The 17,072-nt window shown below is 37.0% G+C and overlaps 1 protein-coding gene across 1 annotated transcript in view; it reads left to right on the top strand.

Annotated features, from left to right (window-relative positions):
* Positions 1 to 632: 632 nt before the first annotated feature.
* Positions 633 to 17,072, top strand: part of LOC145978390 (serine/threonine-protein kinase Nek8-like) — a 50,561-nt gene continuing 34,121 nt past the window's right edge. Inside the window, exons 1-7 of the mRNA XM_083111004.1 lie at positions 633 to 837; positions 4,737 to 4,938; positions 9,137 to 9,237; positions 12,571 to 12,747; positions 13,294 to 13,492; positions 14,651 to 14,807; positions 15,659 to 15,841. Coding sequence (XP_082967130.1) covers positions 4,773 to 4,938; positions 9,137 to 9,237; positions 12,571 to 12,747; positions 13,294 to 13,492; positions 14,651 to 14,807; positions 15,659 to 15,841 — 983 coding nt within the window. The 5' untranslated portion in view covers positions 633 to 837; positions 4,737 to 4,772. The remainder of the gene's footprint in view (positions 838 to 4,736; positions 4,939 to 9,136; positions 9,238 to 12,570; positions 12,748 to 13,293; positions 13,493 to 14,650; positions 14,808 to 15,658; positions 15,842 to 17,072) is intronic.

Genomic DNA, 17,072 nt, shown 5'->3' with positions numbered 1-17,072 from the left:
AGAAAATTACTCTGGGTATTGAAATAAAATTGTTTAGCAGAAATAAAAAGAAGCAGAACCATCTACAACATTGCCATCAAACATATACGTAATAAAATACAATTCAATTCTTGTGTATGTATGATGTAATTCACGTCGATTATCTGTGTGAAAGGGTGTCAATAATAGGCATTCTTATCTAGTCACCAGTTAATTGATACTTGTTTCTAAAATAAATAATATTGGCGTTCCTATGACATTGAAACACATTTAATTTGAAATATCTGAAGAAATAAACAAATATTGCAATTGGGGATATTTTTTTGGACCAAAGTGTATTTAGACTCTAAAGGAGCCTGATATTTATAACTCGAGAAGGGACCAAAACATTGTCAAGTCCCGTCTCGATACCGTACCATCTTTTTTGTGGATTTTGCACGGGTCTTTTCTTCACCTCAACTCTGGATGGAGGAAAGAGAATACTAATTTATTTCTTAGTCCCCTTAAAGAACTCTAGGATACGCCGCAGCGTAGAACAGAACCCGATTCTAAGCAAGGTTTTTGTTTAGAATCGGACGTCGTCGTGGTAACCAGGATGACAGCACGTGCTATCGACGTATTACTTCCAGTTCTTTCGGCTCATGACTGGACGTGACAGCACTTACATACGCTCGCACCAGTGCCATCTGCAGGCAGGATATTGATTTCGAAGACATGTTTTTTCCTTCAACTCAAATGCCAGGACACGGTACAGCATTAAAGTAGAAATACCAGGCGAAAGACGAAAAAGGTTTGAAACAAAAGTTAGCAAATGGCGAATCGAATGACGTGGATGAGGAGTCAAGAGAAAACCAACAGGTAGGACTTGTCTAATTGTTTTCCAGCAGTACTTGTCATTCGCAATATCAATCAGAAATCAACACTTTGAAAGTTGTGCAAGGATTACATTAAAACTATGTCAACACCCAAAATTGTTTTCGGAAAAAAATGAAATGTTAATTTTGTAATTTCGATATTAACTTCTTTAAGAATCCATCGATAGACTTGCACTGATAATTTTTTTTACTTATTTCCATACACAGAGATTAGGATGTCATGAGAATGCTTGTCAATGGATCACCTGGATCCTGAAATTCTTGTTCTCTGTATGGCGTTATGTGTGTTGCCTAACTCCGGTGATCGAATTTGCCATTGAAGATTTGCTATTGAACTTCACTCATCGCCGTACATTTAGGAAACACACATACCACCATGAGGATATTTCAGGATATAGGAGTACAGTGGGATCCATGAGTATTACCGTGCAAATTGTCCATGACTATTTTCATTAATTTTTCTCTTACATCCTATGTGTTTTTATGCGATGGATTTTTATGTATGCTAGTGCAGAAGTTGTCAACAGCTTGCTTTGAGTTGTCTTTTAATTCTTGAAGCTCTTATTGGGCCAAATAAAGTGCACGAACATGGTGATGGACAATTTGCACGGTAATACTCATGGATCCCACTGTACATTTTTTATGGCTGATGGCTGTACGTGCTTGCCAAAAACTTACAGCACGTTTGTTTCACAAAGGAACAAACACAACACAATAATATATGCAGTTATGGGAAACAATCCGTTAGACAAACGGATCTATAACGATGCGGCTTCACAGACTTACTTCTGTATTTGAAGATCAAAAGGGCATCAAGTATTTATTTAAATCTGCTCACGAGAGAACTCTTTTATCACAATTATATACTCCAATTTATTAAAATACTCACACTTCTATTTTAATAATAATTATGATTTGGTATTTGTTACTTAGCGCCACTTTTCTGCAATTTTTGACTAATCGCGACGATAAGGATGAGTGACGAAATTCACCAAGAGACGTTGAAAAAAAAACACCCATACACATGGCTTGATTCGGCGTCGTAGCGCGCTTTGCTAATCACTCCCCCCAAGGAGGTCGATTTAAAATTAATTATGAACAGATAAAGCAGATGCTACATTTCACTTGCAAGTCTCGCTATATCTAGCTCAATAGCAGACAATTTGTATTCTGAGTTATTTACCAAACGTTTTCTCTACTTGTTTTTAAGATAAACAAAACATAAAGGGTAAAAGAAGGGATGTTCGTCATGCTGGGAATTCCGCCGTACTTGTGGTTTTTGTAATCGTAGATAGAAACTATAGGTTGGAAACACTCACTGATGCCTGTAAAAAATAAAGTAACATGTGCCTTGTTTCCACTGAAAACTGCAGTGTGGTGAGCGAACTAGCAAGCAAGCAGTACAGTTTGGAATGCGCAGTCGCGTTTACACAGAAGACAAACAAAGGTGCCGAATTTCAATACTATGTTGGAAATTGTCATTTCGTGGCACATTAGAATTATTTTTCTTCCTTTTAATTATTGATATCGTAACCTCAAACCTTAAGAATGTCGTGAAAAGATTTGCTTTGAAAAGCGTGCATGTACAAGTAAACATAAGTTGTTCTCTTTCGACTATGCATTTGCTGGTAAATTCGCCAGAGTAACAGAAAATGTGTCGAATTTCCCTTCTTACAGGCGATCTTTCAAATACAACTTGTTCACAATGTATATGAACATTTAGGCCTATGTTTCTTAAACATGTTTGTATTGTATCTTTTTAAGCAATTTTGTATTGTCATTTGTAGGTCTTTTACACTTTGTTGTCCGACTTATTGGCCACGACTTCGTATTTCATACACTTAAACTGACGATAAAATGATAAATAAGTTATATGGCGAATTTCCCAGCATGTGGCGGGAATTTCTCCACTTTTTCTCATTTTAGTATTTTTAATATTACGTCATAAGTATAAGTAACACAGTATTTATGTTATATTCCTCATAATCCGCAATGACTACTCTTTGTATCGTATAAATTTTGTCCTTCTCCCCCAATTCGTTTAGTAGGAAAAAAAATGAAAAGCATTATGGTGGCGAACTTTCCCTCCTTTACGCTAGTTATGAGAGCCCTCTTCGTCGAGCCCAGATATTTGGAAGGGCTTTTTCCTTGACAATTTGGAAAGGGCCTCCCGACAGCGTAGTAGTAACGTCCCACTTGTAATCGCATGGTTTCGGATTCGATACCCGGTGGAAGACCTAAGTAGTGGTTCGAATCCCTCTAAATTGCAAAGTTAGTACCGATTAGCCTAGCTGTGCATAAAGTGGATTTCAAAACAACAACTCAATCTAGAAATGTCGATTTTATAATAGCTATTAGTTTTCGTACTGGGAAGATGTATTATTGTAAACAATCTATAATATTAATAAAACGATGTAAAATATTCCCACGCTTTCACTTCGTTTAAATCGGTTTATTGAATAATGCATGGTTTATTTCCTACGAAAATATTACAAGATGTTGGCGTGGCTGCCGCGGCTTTATTTCTCTTTTTGATTTCTCCTTGCCTCGCTTATGTATTTCATATTTTACTTCCTTCCATTTCCTCCTTCCTAAGTGTGGTGCATATACTACATATGCGCGCATGTGTCTCGCTTCTCTATTTCTCCTTATCTCTCTCACTTCCATTTCCTTGATTTCTCGAGGTTATTTTACTTCGCTTTGCTTCCACTTTTGGCTAATCGTGAAGATGAGGACGATATGATGAAATTATAGGAGGGGCACTCACAAAGAACAGTCATGCCCAGGCTAGGAATCGAACCCGGGACCCCTGGCGTCGTACCGCACCGTGATAATCACTCCACCACTGAGTTCGACACCTCTCTCTGACTCTTTCATCCTCCTTCATCTCTTTATTTCTATCTCCTTCAAACACTTCTTTCTTATGATGGCATGTTGACACAACGTCAATATAACCTAACTTAAAAACACAGTTCTTTCAATTTTGACCCTTTTGGAAAATTTCCTGCGGTCGCACATGCATATATAGTAGCTATAGTGATATTCATCAAACACAAGAGATGTTACCTGCATTTCTCTGACCACGAAACCTCCTGTATAGTAAGCATGAAAAAGTATACATAACGGAAATATTATGATCATTTTCTAATATCCAAAACATATCCTTTTTATGTCCATTGTTAGATATCCAGTTCTGGATAAGTTCTAGCTATGTTTTGGATATCCCGTTTTGGACAAGATCTAGATATGTTTTGGATATCCCGTTTTGGAAAAGATCTAGATATGTTTTGGATATTCCGAATTGGACGTGTTTTGGATATCCCATTTTGGACAAGATCTAGATATTTTTGGATATCCAGAATTGGATGTGTTTTGGATATCCCATTTTGGAAAAGATCTAGATATGTTTTGGATATTCCGGATTGGACGTGTTTTGGATATCCCGTTTTGGACAAGATCTAGATATGTTTTGGATATCCAGAATTGGACGTGTTTTGGATATCCCATTTTGGAAAAGATCTAGATATGTTTTGGATATTCCGAATTGGACGTGTTTTGGATATCCCATTTTGGAAAAGATCTAGATATGTTTTGGATATTCCGAATTGGACGTGTTTTGGATATCCCGTTTTGGACAAGATCTATATATGTTTTGGATATCCAGAATTGGGCGTTTTGGATATCCCGTTTTGGACAAGACATAGATGTCTTGGATATCTAAAATTGGACGTGTTTTGGATATCCAATAGATATCCATAATATCCATGGATCTGATCTGGACATTGTGGATATCCAATGGGTATGTATGGGTGGTAGGAGAACGTACTTTATAAAATACTTAGCAGTGATAAACAAAGAAAAAGCCTCTATTTGCATTTGCAGGCACTTGTGAAGTGATCAGAAGAGACAGAGCCAAAGATGCCTACAAGGGACGAAGAGAGGAGGAGCAAGCCTCCCGAGCCTCCTAGACTAATTCTAGCGTCGAATAGAGCTCGTCACGTCCCCATAGTTGCAGCATGTAGAAGACAAAATGTGGTGGTTGTTAAGTACAAGTACGACACCTTTACACTGGACGAAATCCTTGGTAATGTATATGTTACTGTACATGCAAGATATATTATTACTAAAATATTAATGCATAATATGAAAAAGTTGTCATAAATTGTCTGCAGATTAATAAAGACAGCTGATTTCCGTATCGATTTCACTTGCTAATGTTTATTCCATATTTACATGGTGTATACCCTACAATATCAACAAACTTTCTTCTTACAGAACATTTTTTTCTTAATAACGTTTTGCTCTTTGAGGCCTCGTTTCGACCCTTGACCTGCATTTTATCCTGTGTGCAGGCAACCATGCAGCACAGATTTATGTTTGCCACTGATATTTACTTTCTGTTGTACAGCATGGATACTGTTGGGTTGTAACGATTCCATTGGAAGTCAATGCATTCATTACAACCCAGAACTGTCCGTGACTGTACAATGAGCTTAAACATGATAATGTTTGCTCTCTAAAATGCGAACGCTTCTAGAAAAATAATCATTATATCTATCACGAAAAGATAACACATGGAGTTTAATGTGGGTAGTAACAGCCAGCTCACCCTATTGACATTGCTGCTGGCAGTGGTGGTGATTAGGGTGAGCAAGGAGGGGCAGTTGCCCCGCCCCTTTTTTTTTATCAGCACTATCCCTTCTTAATACTGAGTCTCGTCTACCAAGATAAAATTAACTGTGCTTGCACCCCCAGTTTTAGCACTCTTACTGCTGGCAGTGGCGTACGCAAGGGGGGGTTACGGGGTTTAACCCCCCCTTTGGGCTTGTGAAATATTATGAAACATGCTGTGGAAAAAAATTAAATGGCCAATTTTTCAGTCAAAGATCTGGAACAATAATATTACTATTACTACTTCTACTACTACTAATAATAATAATTTGAATTATTATTTCCATGGAGCATGGAGAAAAGCACAGCATTCCAAACACACGCGTCTTTCAGAGTGATGCCTTAAAAATAAACACGAGTTTATGAGGTTAGGTTAGGGTAACTATGATTTAAAAGAGAAAAAAAAGTTGTTTTGTATCTCAGTTGCAACAATGTTCAATACACTGGCGTACGCAGGATTTTTTTTTTCGGGGCTGGAATAGTAAATGTGGATAGCACATGGCTTCGTTTTGGAGGGCAGGATGCATAATAAAATATTTCGTATTTTTGGAGCTTTTCAGTCTATTAAAATTGTATTCAAAGACAACAATGGTCATCGGGATTCACTTTTAAAAGAGGTTTCGCATTTACACATTTTGATTTTTTAAAGTTCTTAATGGATTTTTATTTGAAAATTCTGATTTTCTCAAAATTTCGGTAGGGGCTGGAACACCATCGGCCACCCCTCTACGTACGCCAGAGTTCAACGAACATGTATTTTTTTTGTGTGTGAACAATTAGAATGAACTAAATAAAGTTCTTGGTACGTTGTAAGAGGCTAATGTATAGACAAAGGCTAGGCAGGCAAAAATCCAGTCACCAATTCGCATTCCCATTGTATTGTTTACCGCAGCACGTTTGAATGTCTTCTCTCTTTAAAATGTCTCACCTTGTTGACTAGACAATTATTCAAACGACAATAAGCTTAACTATTACAAAATGCTTTGTTGGTAAGGACAGCGAGACAATTCAGATGTAAATTATCAGGAACATTTATGCGGGAAAAAAGCCGGAAAATTTCAGACTAATTCCGGGAATCGAACCCGGATCGCCCGCGTGGTTGTCAGACGCTCTACCGACCAGACCATCGCAACTCCTTGGATGAGTTCCATACTTTGATTATTTCCATTTATTTTAATATATTTTCTTGTTTTATGGATTTTCTTCACACTTGAAATGTCTCACCTCGTTGACCAGACAATTATTTCGTAACAAAGAAACAAAAAAATGCTCCCAGGATTTCATAAAAATCGAATGACTAGAAAGTAATTTCGTTCTAATGTTTTCATAAATACTATATTTATGTAGATCTCTACTACTTAATAGTAGTAGTTGTGGTATTAGTAGTATTAATTTAGCTAATTAATTAATTATAAGTATTATTAATTAATTGTGATTATTATTATTTAATTAAAGTATAATAAAACAATGGTAATGTGAATTTGGAAAAAAGTTTTAGAAATAACACCCTCCTTGATGAAATCCTGCGTACGCTACTGACTGCTGGTATGCAGTAAGGGCCAGAAAAAGCAAGTAGGCAGGCAGGAACTTTTGCTGACGAGAGTTGTCACATTAAAATACTTCTAAATAGACCATTCAAATAGTGTGTATATGGGCTAGAGAGCACATATTTCTCCCTGTCCCTCGTGCCATCATACATATTATGTTCACGTACCATATCCATAGTGCATACTATCGCTTTGTTATTCGACAACAATAAATGTTGGTGGCAACTATGTGATTGTGTAATGTGGTTGTATACATACAGGATAAACTTCTTGTACTTAAAGGGCTTTAAACGGCAGATTAAATTATTTTGTGAATATTTCTATTGTAAGTTGTAACCCATGCTAACTAACTTTCCTGGTGAAGTGTGATAAGATCTTGACATGATAATTATTCCTTTTTACTCAACGTTCATTACTTTCAAATTAGAATTCACTTTTGAATTATTCTTCAATTTCACCTATATTTTAATGAATATCGTTTGTGTTTGTTTTTAATGTCATGAAAATTTGAGTTAAAGAGTTATTTCTTAGAAGTTTATATTGTCTCACGTTTACTGTAATAAGTAAATTTTCCGGAATTGTACAGTCTCCTGCAATACCAGTGAGGCATCTAGATCTTGAAATACTAGTTTTACTGCAATTGGTTGTGTGTGTTGCCAAACTCTACAGTGAGGAGCAAACTATAATAAGTTCAGACACTACTGTATAGTTGGGAAACCTGCATAAAGCATTGCTGTAGGGAGTATGAAGATCTAGATGTCCCATTGTTATTGATGCTCACTGTACAGATACCAGAACAATGTTGATATACAGTACATATTTTCTATATATACCTGAAACCCATAATGGCATGGGTCAATATTGGTGATGGAATTCAAGCCCAATTTATCTGAGGTTGATGGCACCAACATTGTTAACTGATTCTGATCAATAACAAGTTAAATTTACCTTCTTAAGGGTATGAGGAACAATTTCGCACCAGTTGTGCATTTATTTCAATATCGTCCGAATGGGCAATACTACTGAGGAAAAAAGCTGGTGTTCAATAGAGTATGAATTTCTCCCCATGTTGCAAGTGAAAGTGTTTTTTTAAAATTGATTATTAAGCTAGATACGATGTTTGAAAAATATGATGAATAAGAATTTTCAGAAACCCATGTATTCCTTATGAGGAATCAACTTCAACTTATAGTTACGGCTAAACAAATGGAAGTTTCGACTTTTCTGCCTGGCAATTACTACTTCAGTCTGTCCTTTTCCCGTTGATATATTTTTCTATGCCATCGGAAGTTTGATATTCCCAAGAGAACAAATAAAATAATACTTCCATAAGAGCAATATATTTCTCCTTGCCTCCTACGGTCATCCTGGCAGTGTTGCCAAACCTGATGCACATAACAGAGCTAAATTTCACCGTAAATGGAGTAAAAACTTTGAAGGAGCTAGATTTACGAAACTGGATAAAGTGCCTCCTTGGGTAATTTTAGGTGTCAAATGAGTGAGGGTGTGTTATTACCATTAGCTTTAAAGTGATGGTAATTTATTCTTAGTTTTCACTGCCTAGATCCGGTGGCATCAACCATCTCAATAAGCCACTGATGGTCGTATGAAATCAAAAATAAAAAGTATTCCCGGATAACAATATTACGTCCTCTTCACATCAGCCAAGGCGCTATAAAGAAAAGTAGCTGGGGATGTAGGGGAGCTGGGATGAATAGCCAATATAATAATATCACGTCACGTGCAAAATGTATACTTATGGCAGAAGTTGTCTATGTAAGCCAGAGCCAATGATGGCATCATAGTGGGGCAAGGGGGCGAGTGCCATAGTTCACAGCCAAACGACTGCCAAAAGAGCCAAATCTGGCTCCAAAAGAGCGAAGCTGGCAACAGAACACCAGCTGCCGAAGAGAGAAGGACCTAGGGGAAATTGTCTCTCTACCTCTTAACTGCTCTTCTAACGAATCGAGTCAACTCAGGATAATAAAGCAAGCAGTTAAATCTATCGCCTTTTAAATTACAACACATTGCACCTCATTATTAATATTTGCAATTATTTTTCAGAACAAATTCGAAGAAAGCTGAATGGTATGCGAGTAGAAAGCATAGGACTGCTAATGCACTGTTCTGAAACTGAAATCTTCATCTGTTTCATGGGAGGCAAGGTAAGATGAAAGAACTATGACCTCAACTAAATTAGTCAGGCCAGAATGTTTCTTAAGATGACAAAGGCTCTTTTAAAGATTTACACATAAGATATACAATCCTGATAAAGATTAATATATTCATCTTGCTTTACCCTGCATGTTGCCTCATTTCTTACAACTTTAATCCCAATAGTGATATGCAAGTTTTGTTAGTTGAATCCTTTCACAGATAACACAACAGAATCTATCACATGCAAGATGCAGTAACTAAAATTATTAGGTTTAATGAAGTTATTTTGCATAATTTTCTGTCTAAGTAGAGTGCCACACACGTAAATTTGCCGTTGCGTAGAAACGAATTTTCGTTTCGTCTCCCTCTCTCTTAGCATCATGTGTTCTACCCTGCTCGAAAACCTTCGCTATTGTTGCCACATTGTCATTCCATTCCTGGACACACTCGCGCAAACATCATTGAAAACAATTGAATAGCTCTCCAGCTCGCGGTTCCCACCGTTCGGTAGGGACGCTAATGTGGCAATATAGCACGGCGTAGTGCTTGCTTCTTTTATGCAGTGCATGTTCATTGGCTAGCTAGTAACTAGTGTTGCCAACTGTAATAATGAAGCACTATTTCTGTCACGGAAGGGGAAAAGGCAGGTAAAGTGGCGGTGAGTTTTGTTGGATTGGAAGCACCATATTTTTATTTTATACTAAGTATTTGACCGGTTTGACGTTGTGTGCGTGTATTGCGTGTGTGTATGTAAAAGTGTGTGTTTGCTAATGAACGTTAAATTCCATAATGCCTCCAGTTCTGTCGAAGTTGAAATCAAAAACCTTGCATAGCCAAGCTCGGGAAATTCTAAGCAACGTGCACGAGTTCATGAAGGAGGAAGCCAGTCATGGTGTTAGCATCCCAATAAAGCATTTTGGCAAGAGAGCAGCGAACAGCAGCAACAAATTGTTCATATTTCATAATTTTGGAATTATTCAAAATAAATAAATTATGTGGTTCCAACATCATTTCAACTCTGGCTCCGGCACGTGTTCTTGTAGAAATTGCATAGAGGAGGCTGTCATTTTTGCTGCTTAATGCGATACATATTGTTTTCTGTGTTAAAATTGCCATGCTTTGATGGGTGACCAAGTTCATAGCAGGGCCGGCGGAAGGGGAGGGCGAACCGTCCCATCGCCCAGAGCGGCAAAATTTGAAGAGAAGAAAAAAATAAGCCTATTGAAAACTGTGATCGAGCGAGATATTCTTTTGCGCTGAATAGTATTGAAATAGCATAAGAAGTCTCATTATTTATTTTATATTTTGATGTTTTAGTTAGGAATATATTGATTTTCAATTTTCCGTTGCTGCGTAATGACCGGTGGGGGGGGGGGGGGGTCGAAATAGAGCGGCATCTGCCGCCACCTCCCAGAGAGGCAAAATTACTAGCGCCGGCCCTGGTTCATAACAAAAGAAAAAGCCGCGCAGCTTATCGTCTAGTGGCAGTATATGTACTTGTTATTGTTGTGGAAGCCGGCATCCTTTGTAAATGTACAACAAAGGCAACCGACTGTCGCCGATCTCAGAGAGGAAATAATAATACTGCTTCAGGAGGAGTGTTATGGTGCAATTGTAGCGGTTTAACACGTTGGCATGTTATTATCTGCCGTTGCAGTTCCATACCAGTGTATACGGGTTTTGGGAGTGAAAAGTTAGAACGCCACCAGTGCATTAATGCAATGAAAAATAATATATATATTTTTTTATTTTGTTTGAAATCACTCAAATAAGGAATCGTATGAAGAAGTCTTCTTTGCAGCATTTTTGGTAATTTTACTTATGTGTTAGTTCATATTTTGCGAATTTTTAGTCCATATGTATGTAGCTACATACATAGTCACTTGTTAGTACATATTAATCCTAGTCCTGGTATAATGCATGACGTTTAAAACTCAACGTTAGATAGACCTGAATTCTCTAATTTTATTGTTGTACGTAACAGCTGTGCATCGGCGCACCGCAGCGATTTTTCTATCTGCTCCATTAGCAACACTGCTTCTTTAGTTCTGTCGCGCATTGCACGGCAGAATTATCTGCGCTGGACTCTAGTCAGATTTAAAATTGTTTCGTAGGAATCCACCAGTATGCAATGGATAGTTGTGTTACTCTTGCACAGTGTGCGAATTAATGGGGGGAGATGCCGGTGGGGGTGGGGTTCCCCCTCACAAATAATTTTATCCCTGGCAAAATATAATTATTCCCTGCCAGGGATGTTTTAATCTGCCTCAAGAAAAAATGGAATTGAAAGTATACTATTTCTAACTACGTAACAAACACAATTGAAAAGTCCTTTGTGTCCATTAATGGTCCAGTTATGAAAGATTTCCTTGTTGAACAATATGTAGCCTTGTGATTTAGAAGGAAAAAAAATTGCAACTGAACAACTCACTGAGCCAACAGCAGGCTGTTTTTCACTAACATTTTCATTGCATAGTTCTGATAATTTACATGTATTAAAGTTCACAAGAAACATGTAGGTAGGTGGTAGGTTGACAATAGAAATTTGGTCATGTTTTTCCACGTTAGTAGTTCGATATCTGCTTTTGTGTATGAGTTTTGGTCTTTCTAGAATGTAAATATATGTACTAAGTGTTTCAAAATTACGTGTAAATGTTATCATAAAATGTTAACGGGCTAAGTTAGAACCAATGTTCTAAGATACTTACCTACTAGTAGAACCGGCAGGCAATAACTGGCCAGTAACATACACAAATTTGCATACCCCCCAAAAAAAACTATTTCCTGAAATAAAATAACAAATATGCCACTGAGCGTGCATCCCCCCCAAACCAAAAAGTTTAATTTGCGCAGTGCACTTGCATCTAAAGTGTAATCCCAATACAAATCTGAATAATTTTAAACGACTCTCTCATATCTCACTTCCAAACTACTATTCATCTGTTGTAACAGCAAAGTCATTTTGATAATAGCGTGAACAGGAATAAGAGTTGTGTTGGTCCAGTCAGTAGGGCATCCAACTGCCATGTGGGAGACTCAGGTTCGATTCTCAGGTGGGAATTTTCTGACAGTGTCTATGAATAAGCAGCTTTGAGGTTCACTTAGCCTCTACTCTATGGGTGCCTGAGGACATTTCCGAAGGGTAAAGACTGCAGGAGCATGGTGTTGATAACACTGCCTCCACCATGGCAGACATGGAGAATATGTGGGGCTCCAACTACAGTGGATCTTTTTTATTTTTTTTTGTTTTGTGTCAGCAATTCTTGTTCAAAATAATGCATGGATTTGTTCATGATATTATGTAAAAATACTTTTGCCAACCATTTATTTCATCCAATCAGGTTCTGAATCTACAGAGTGTGAAGGAAGACATCAGCATCAGAGAATTTTTCAGCCAACTTGTGACACTCTTCATTAACAGATCCTATCCAAATCGTCGAGTGGATTTCCTGAACTGCTACACAGCACTCCACGTCAATGGTGGACTTATGGCAAGGGAATTAGAATCCTTACTCAGCGTAAGTATAAATATTTCTGTTTATTTACTGTATTACGAAGAAAAAATTATCGGCTGTAACCAGTGCTCAAAGTGAAAATCCCTAACTGGGGGGGGGGGGATGCCTTACACAAATTATTTAACTGGGGGATAACACTAGCTGTAACCAGATTATTACTCATTAAAATTACCTCAACCATTTATTTATATTTTGAAACCCTAAATTGGTCTTGCTGTTTCCAAAATAGTTTGCAACTGCTCATGGCACAAAACTCTTGATCATAACCAGTGGGTTTACTTTTATGTAGATTACCTTCTCTTCCCCAGTTTTTTTTGCTGCGATATTAAAGGTAACACTAATCATTGCAAAATTACAACTCGGAAGCAATCTCACACTCGATAAATCGTGAATCAAAATAAATCCAGTTCGAACAAGTTGGCAATCATTGCAATCTGAATCAAAACATTAGTAAACTATGGAAACTAATAAACTAGGAAAAAACTATAAACTTGCACTCAAGTTTCATTAAAACTTATTCCTATCTCACTTACCTGTTTTATATTCCAGTTGCCAGTGGGAATGAGTAAAGATTTATTTGGTGCAGATGTTCAGCTGGTAAGACTACACGTAGATTCCGATCCAAAGAACACAGTTGGCGAATTGTACTTTCACATTCAACAGTTGCAGGAACAACTCAGAAACGCCAAGGAAGGGAGCCAGAAGGACAAACTGGATGGATACGAGAAAATACGAACTGTGGGGAAAGGTAAGGCAAAAAGCAGGATAAGTGTTAGCAAACAAGCAGCAATGAACTTTAAAATTTCTAATATCGAAATGTTAAATTGATAATTTGAGTTACAAAGCCAAAAGCATATTAATGTTTAATTGTATCATGGAGTGGGGTTTGATTGATTTATTTATTACCATCCAGATGATCATATAAGTAACAGTTGCAGCGTGGTATGGGATAAGCCACAATTAAATTATAAAATAGTAAATAATTAGTATACCATTATAGTTATAAAAATAGTAGGAGATAATAATGTAGAGAATAGTGAAGATAATGATGGTAGAAAAGGCTATAAAGCTACTTTAGTTATGTCCTAATCTACATAAAGAAAAACATGATAAAAATATACATGTATATACTAATCATGCCACTATTTCACTGAAAAAATTAGAAAAATATAAATTTATATAACTATATATTGGTTAACAGGTGTAAGAGTTAAAAAAAAATAATTCTACACTGTACAAGTGTTTCATTAGCAATGTCTTATTGCAATTTTACTATGTGAGGAGAAAATTATAAATAAAATATAATACGAGGGACGTTCCAAAAGTAAGCTTCGTAATTTTTTTTCACAGGGAAGCTTTATTACAAACAGAAGACTACAATGTCATAACAAAACACAATCTTTTGGCTATTTTTCCACATAGTCGCCACCAACATTGATACATTTGTCGTACTGTGAAATCAATTTCAAGAAACCCTCCTCATAAAAATCGGTGCCTAGCAATTTAAGGAAGTTCTTCACACCCTATTCCACCTCTTCCTTGGTTCCCAAGTGACGTCCCGTTAGTGCTGACTTCAACGCAGGAAAAGGTAGAAGTCTGATGGGGCAAGATCGGAGCTGTAAGCCGGGTGGTTCAATCTCTCCCATCCCAGACGACGAATGAGTTCTGCAGTGACCCTTGCTGTGTGGGGTCTTGCATTGTCATCCAAGAACAAAACCTGAACAGGAAGTCATTGCCCTCGCACTTGTACCACATCAAAAATTAAAATAAGTGAAAGATTTACCTGAACCTTCTAGCATAAATTCTATACACATATAATTTTTCAGATTTGAGACTGTCAGTGTGGTTCTTCAAGACATAGCATCATCTCACTGCATAATACTCCACTATTTTTATTTATTTTCAGGTGCGTTTGGTATTGCAGTTTTATACAGAAGGATCGAGGATGATGTAATGGTGGTGTTGAAAGAAGTTAACATGAATGATCTTACAGCAGCAGAGAGGCAAATGGCTTTGAATGAAGTACAAGTGCTGGCCTTAATGGACCATCCGAACATCATCAGGTAGGATTCTCTGTTCAAAGCAGAGCAGATGTGTGTCAAGTCTAAATTGGAATTATGTCCGAGACAAGCTCACAGGCTTTAATGCAACCCTAGGCAACAAGACAAGTGCAATCAGGTTACTGGAATGACACAATGAGTCAATTACAGATCTCAATATCTTGGGAAATATGCAAATAAAGCCACAGTAGTTCAGTAGTTAGGGCATCTGACTACCATGCGAGAGAACCGGGGCTTTTTAAACCTGTTCAAGCGGCTCCGGTGTGCACCCAGCTTCATATAAAGTGGATACCTGGAGAAAACTCTGATCACATCACTCCTAGCTTCGGCCGATATCAAGAAAGTGAATTCTATGAATCAATGGAGGCGATTTAATATTCCAATCAGCTTCTAATTTTATCTTAATACTTATTTCTTCTGAACAATTTTAAAGCTTTTAAATCTTAAAACATTTCAATGTTCCAAGTTTTGTTATTACCAAGAATTAGTAAAGCTCTCCTCTGTGCATTGCACCATGTCATCAAGGTGCAATAGGAGTGTGGAAGTAACACCCCTCACATTATCGATCTTGGCCATACTGAAGATAATGCGATCAGTACAATGTTTTGACCCCCTTTACCCAACAGTGTACTGTAATTACAGGTTGCATGAGCAGCCCTCGAGCTACTTTATGTATGGACATACTTTAAGCAGAACCTTATCAATGAATTCACATAAATTTTATCATAGGAAAACCAATTACAGGTTTAGAAGTTACTAAAAAAGAAAACATTATATGCAAAATTTGACCTTATATTTATGATTAAAATAAAGTTATTGTGTGTATGTGAACTTTTTGTACTTCTATGTACCAGTTACCTGGGAAGTTTTGAGAAGGATGGTGTGCTTATGATAGAGATGGAGTATGCTGATGGAGGAACCCTGGCTCAAATGCTTGCACAAAAATCACGACGAATGGAGGAGAGAGAGATATTGATGATCTTTCGACAAATTGTTGCAGCCATACGGTACATGCATGACCACAATATTCTGCACAGGTGACTATATTTTTAATAAGTTCATATAAAAACAAAGTATGTTTGTAGAAAGTGTCTACTTTGTTAGACTTGTTAATATATCTGAATTAGAAATAACAGTAACTAAAAGTATTGGTTTGAATTTAATCAAAGGTATGGGTTAATATTTTCTTGCATCTATGCATCCTATGAGGTATGCAAAGTATGGCTAACTTTTCACCATGGTTCAAAATATCCCAGGAATTACTCGTACAGTGTCATTATTGTGTGATGAACGTGAGTTTTCTGATTATGATGTGGATGTAATGTTACATGGCACTGGTTGGTTTATATTTAAAAACCTTACTAAATATTACAGTACAAATTATTTCATTCACTGATTTGGTTTATTTTATGTCATGTTTCTGCCACTTTTGGCTAATCAAGAAGATGAGGCTCAGAGATGATATGATGAAACTGATGAAGGGACAGTCACAAAGACCACCTATGCCAGGCCAAGATTCAAACCTGGGACCGCTGTGCTAACTGTTCTGGCACGGAGGTTGCCTACAATTATTTGATTCATATAATAGTGAGACAGTGGCGTACGCAAGGGGGGTGTTATGGGGTTTAACCCCCCCCCTTGAGCTTGTGGAAAAAAATTAAATGGCCAATTTTTCAGTCAAACATCTGGGACAATAATATTACTATTACTACTTCTACTACTACTACTACTACTACTAATAATAATAATAATAATAATAATAAAATTTGAATTATTATTTCCATGCAGCATGGAGAAAAGCAGAGCATTCCAAACACATGCATCTTTCACGCATTCATAGTTACCCTAACCTAACCTCATAAACTCGTGTTTATTTTCAAGGCATCACTTTGAAAGACGCATGTGTGATGTGAATTATTGGGGACATTTATTTATTATTAGGAAAAAAGCCGGGAAAATTCCACCAATTTCGGGAATCGAATCCGGATCTCCCGCGTGATTGTCACTTGTCAGACGCTCTACCAACCAGATCACCGCAGCTCCTTGGATGAGTTCCATACTTTGATATTTCAATTTATTTTAATATATTTTCTTGTATTTATGGATCTTCTTCACCCTTGAAATGTCTCACCTCGTTGAACAGACAATTATTTCGTAACAAAGAAACCAAAAAATGCTCCCAGGATTTGATAAAAATCGAATGACTAGAAAGTAATTTCGTTCTATTGTTTTCATAAATGGTATATTTATGTAGATCTCTACTACTTA

Source organism: Lepisma saccharinum, chromosome 24 (assembly GCF_977018435.1).
Source record: "Lepisma saccharinum chromosome 24, izLepSacc3.1, whole genome shotgun sequence".
Lineage (NCBI taxonomy): Eukaryota > Metazoa > Arthropoda > Insecta > Zygentoma > Lepismatidae > Lepisma > Lepisma saccharinum.
This window is presented reverse-complemented; position numbering and strand designations above follow the sequence as displayed.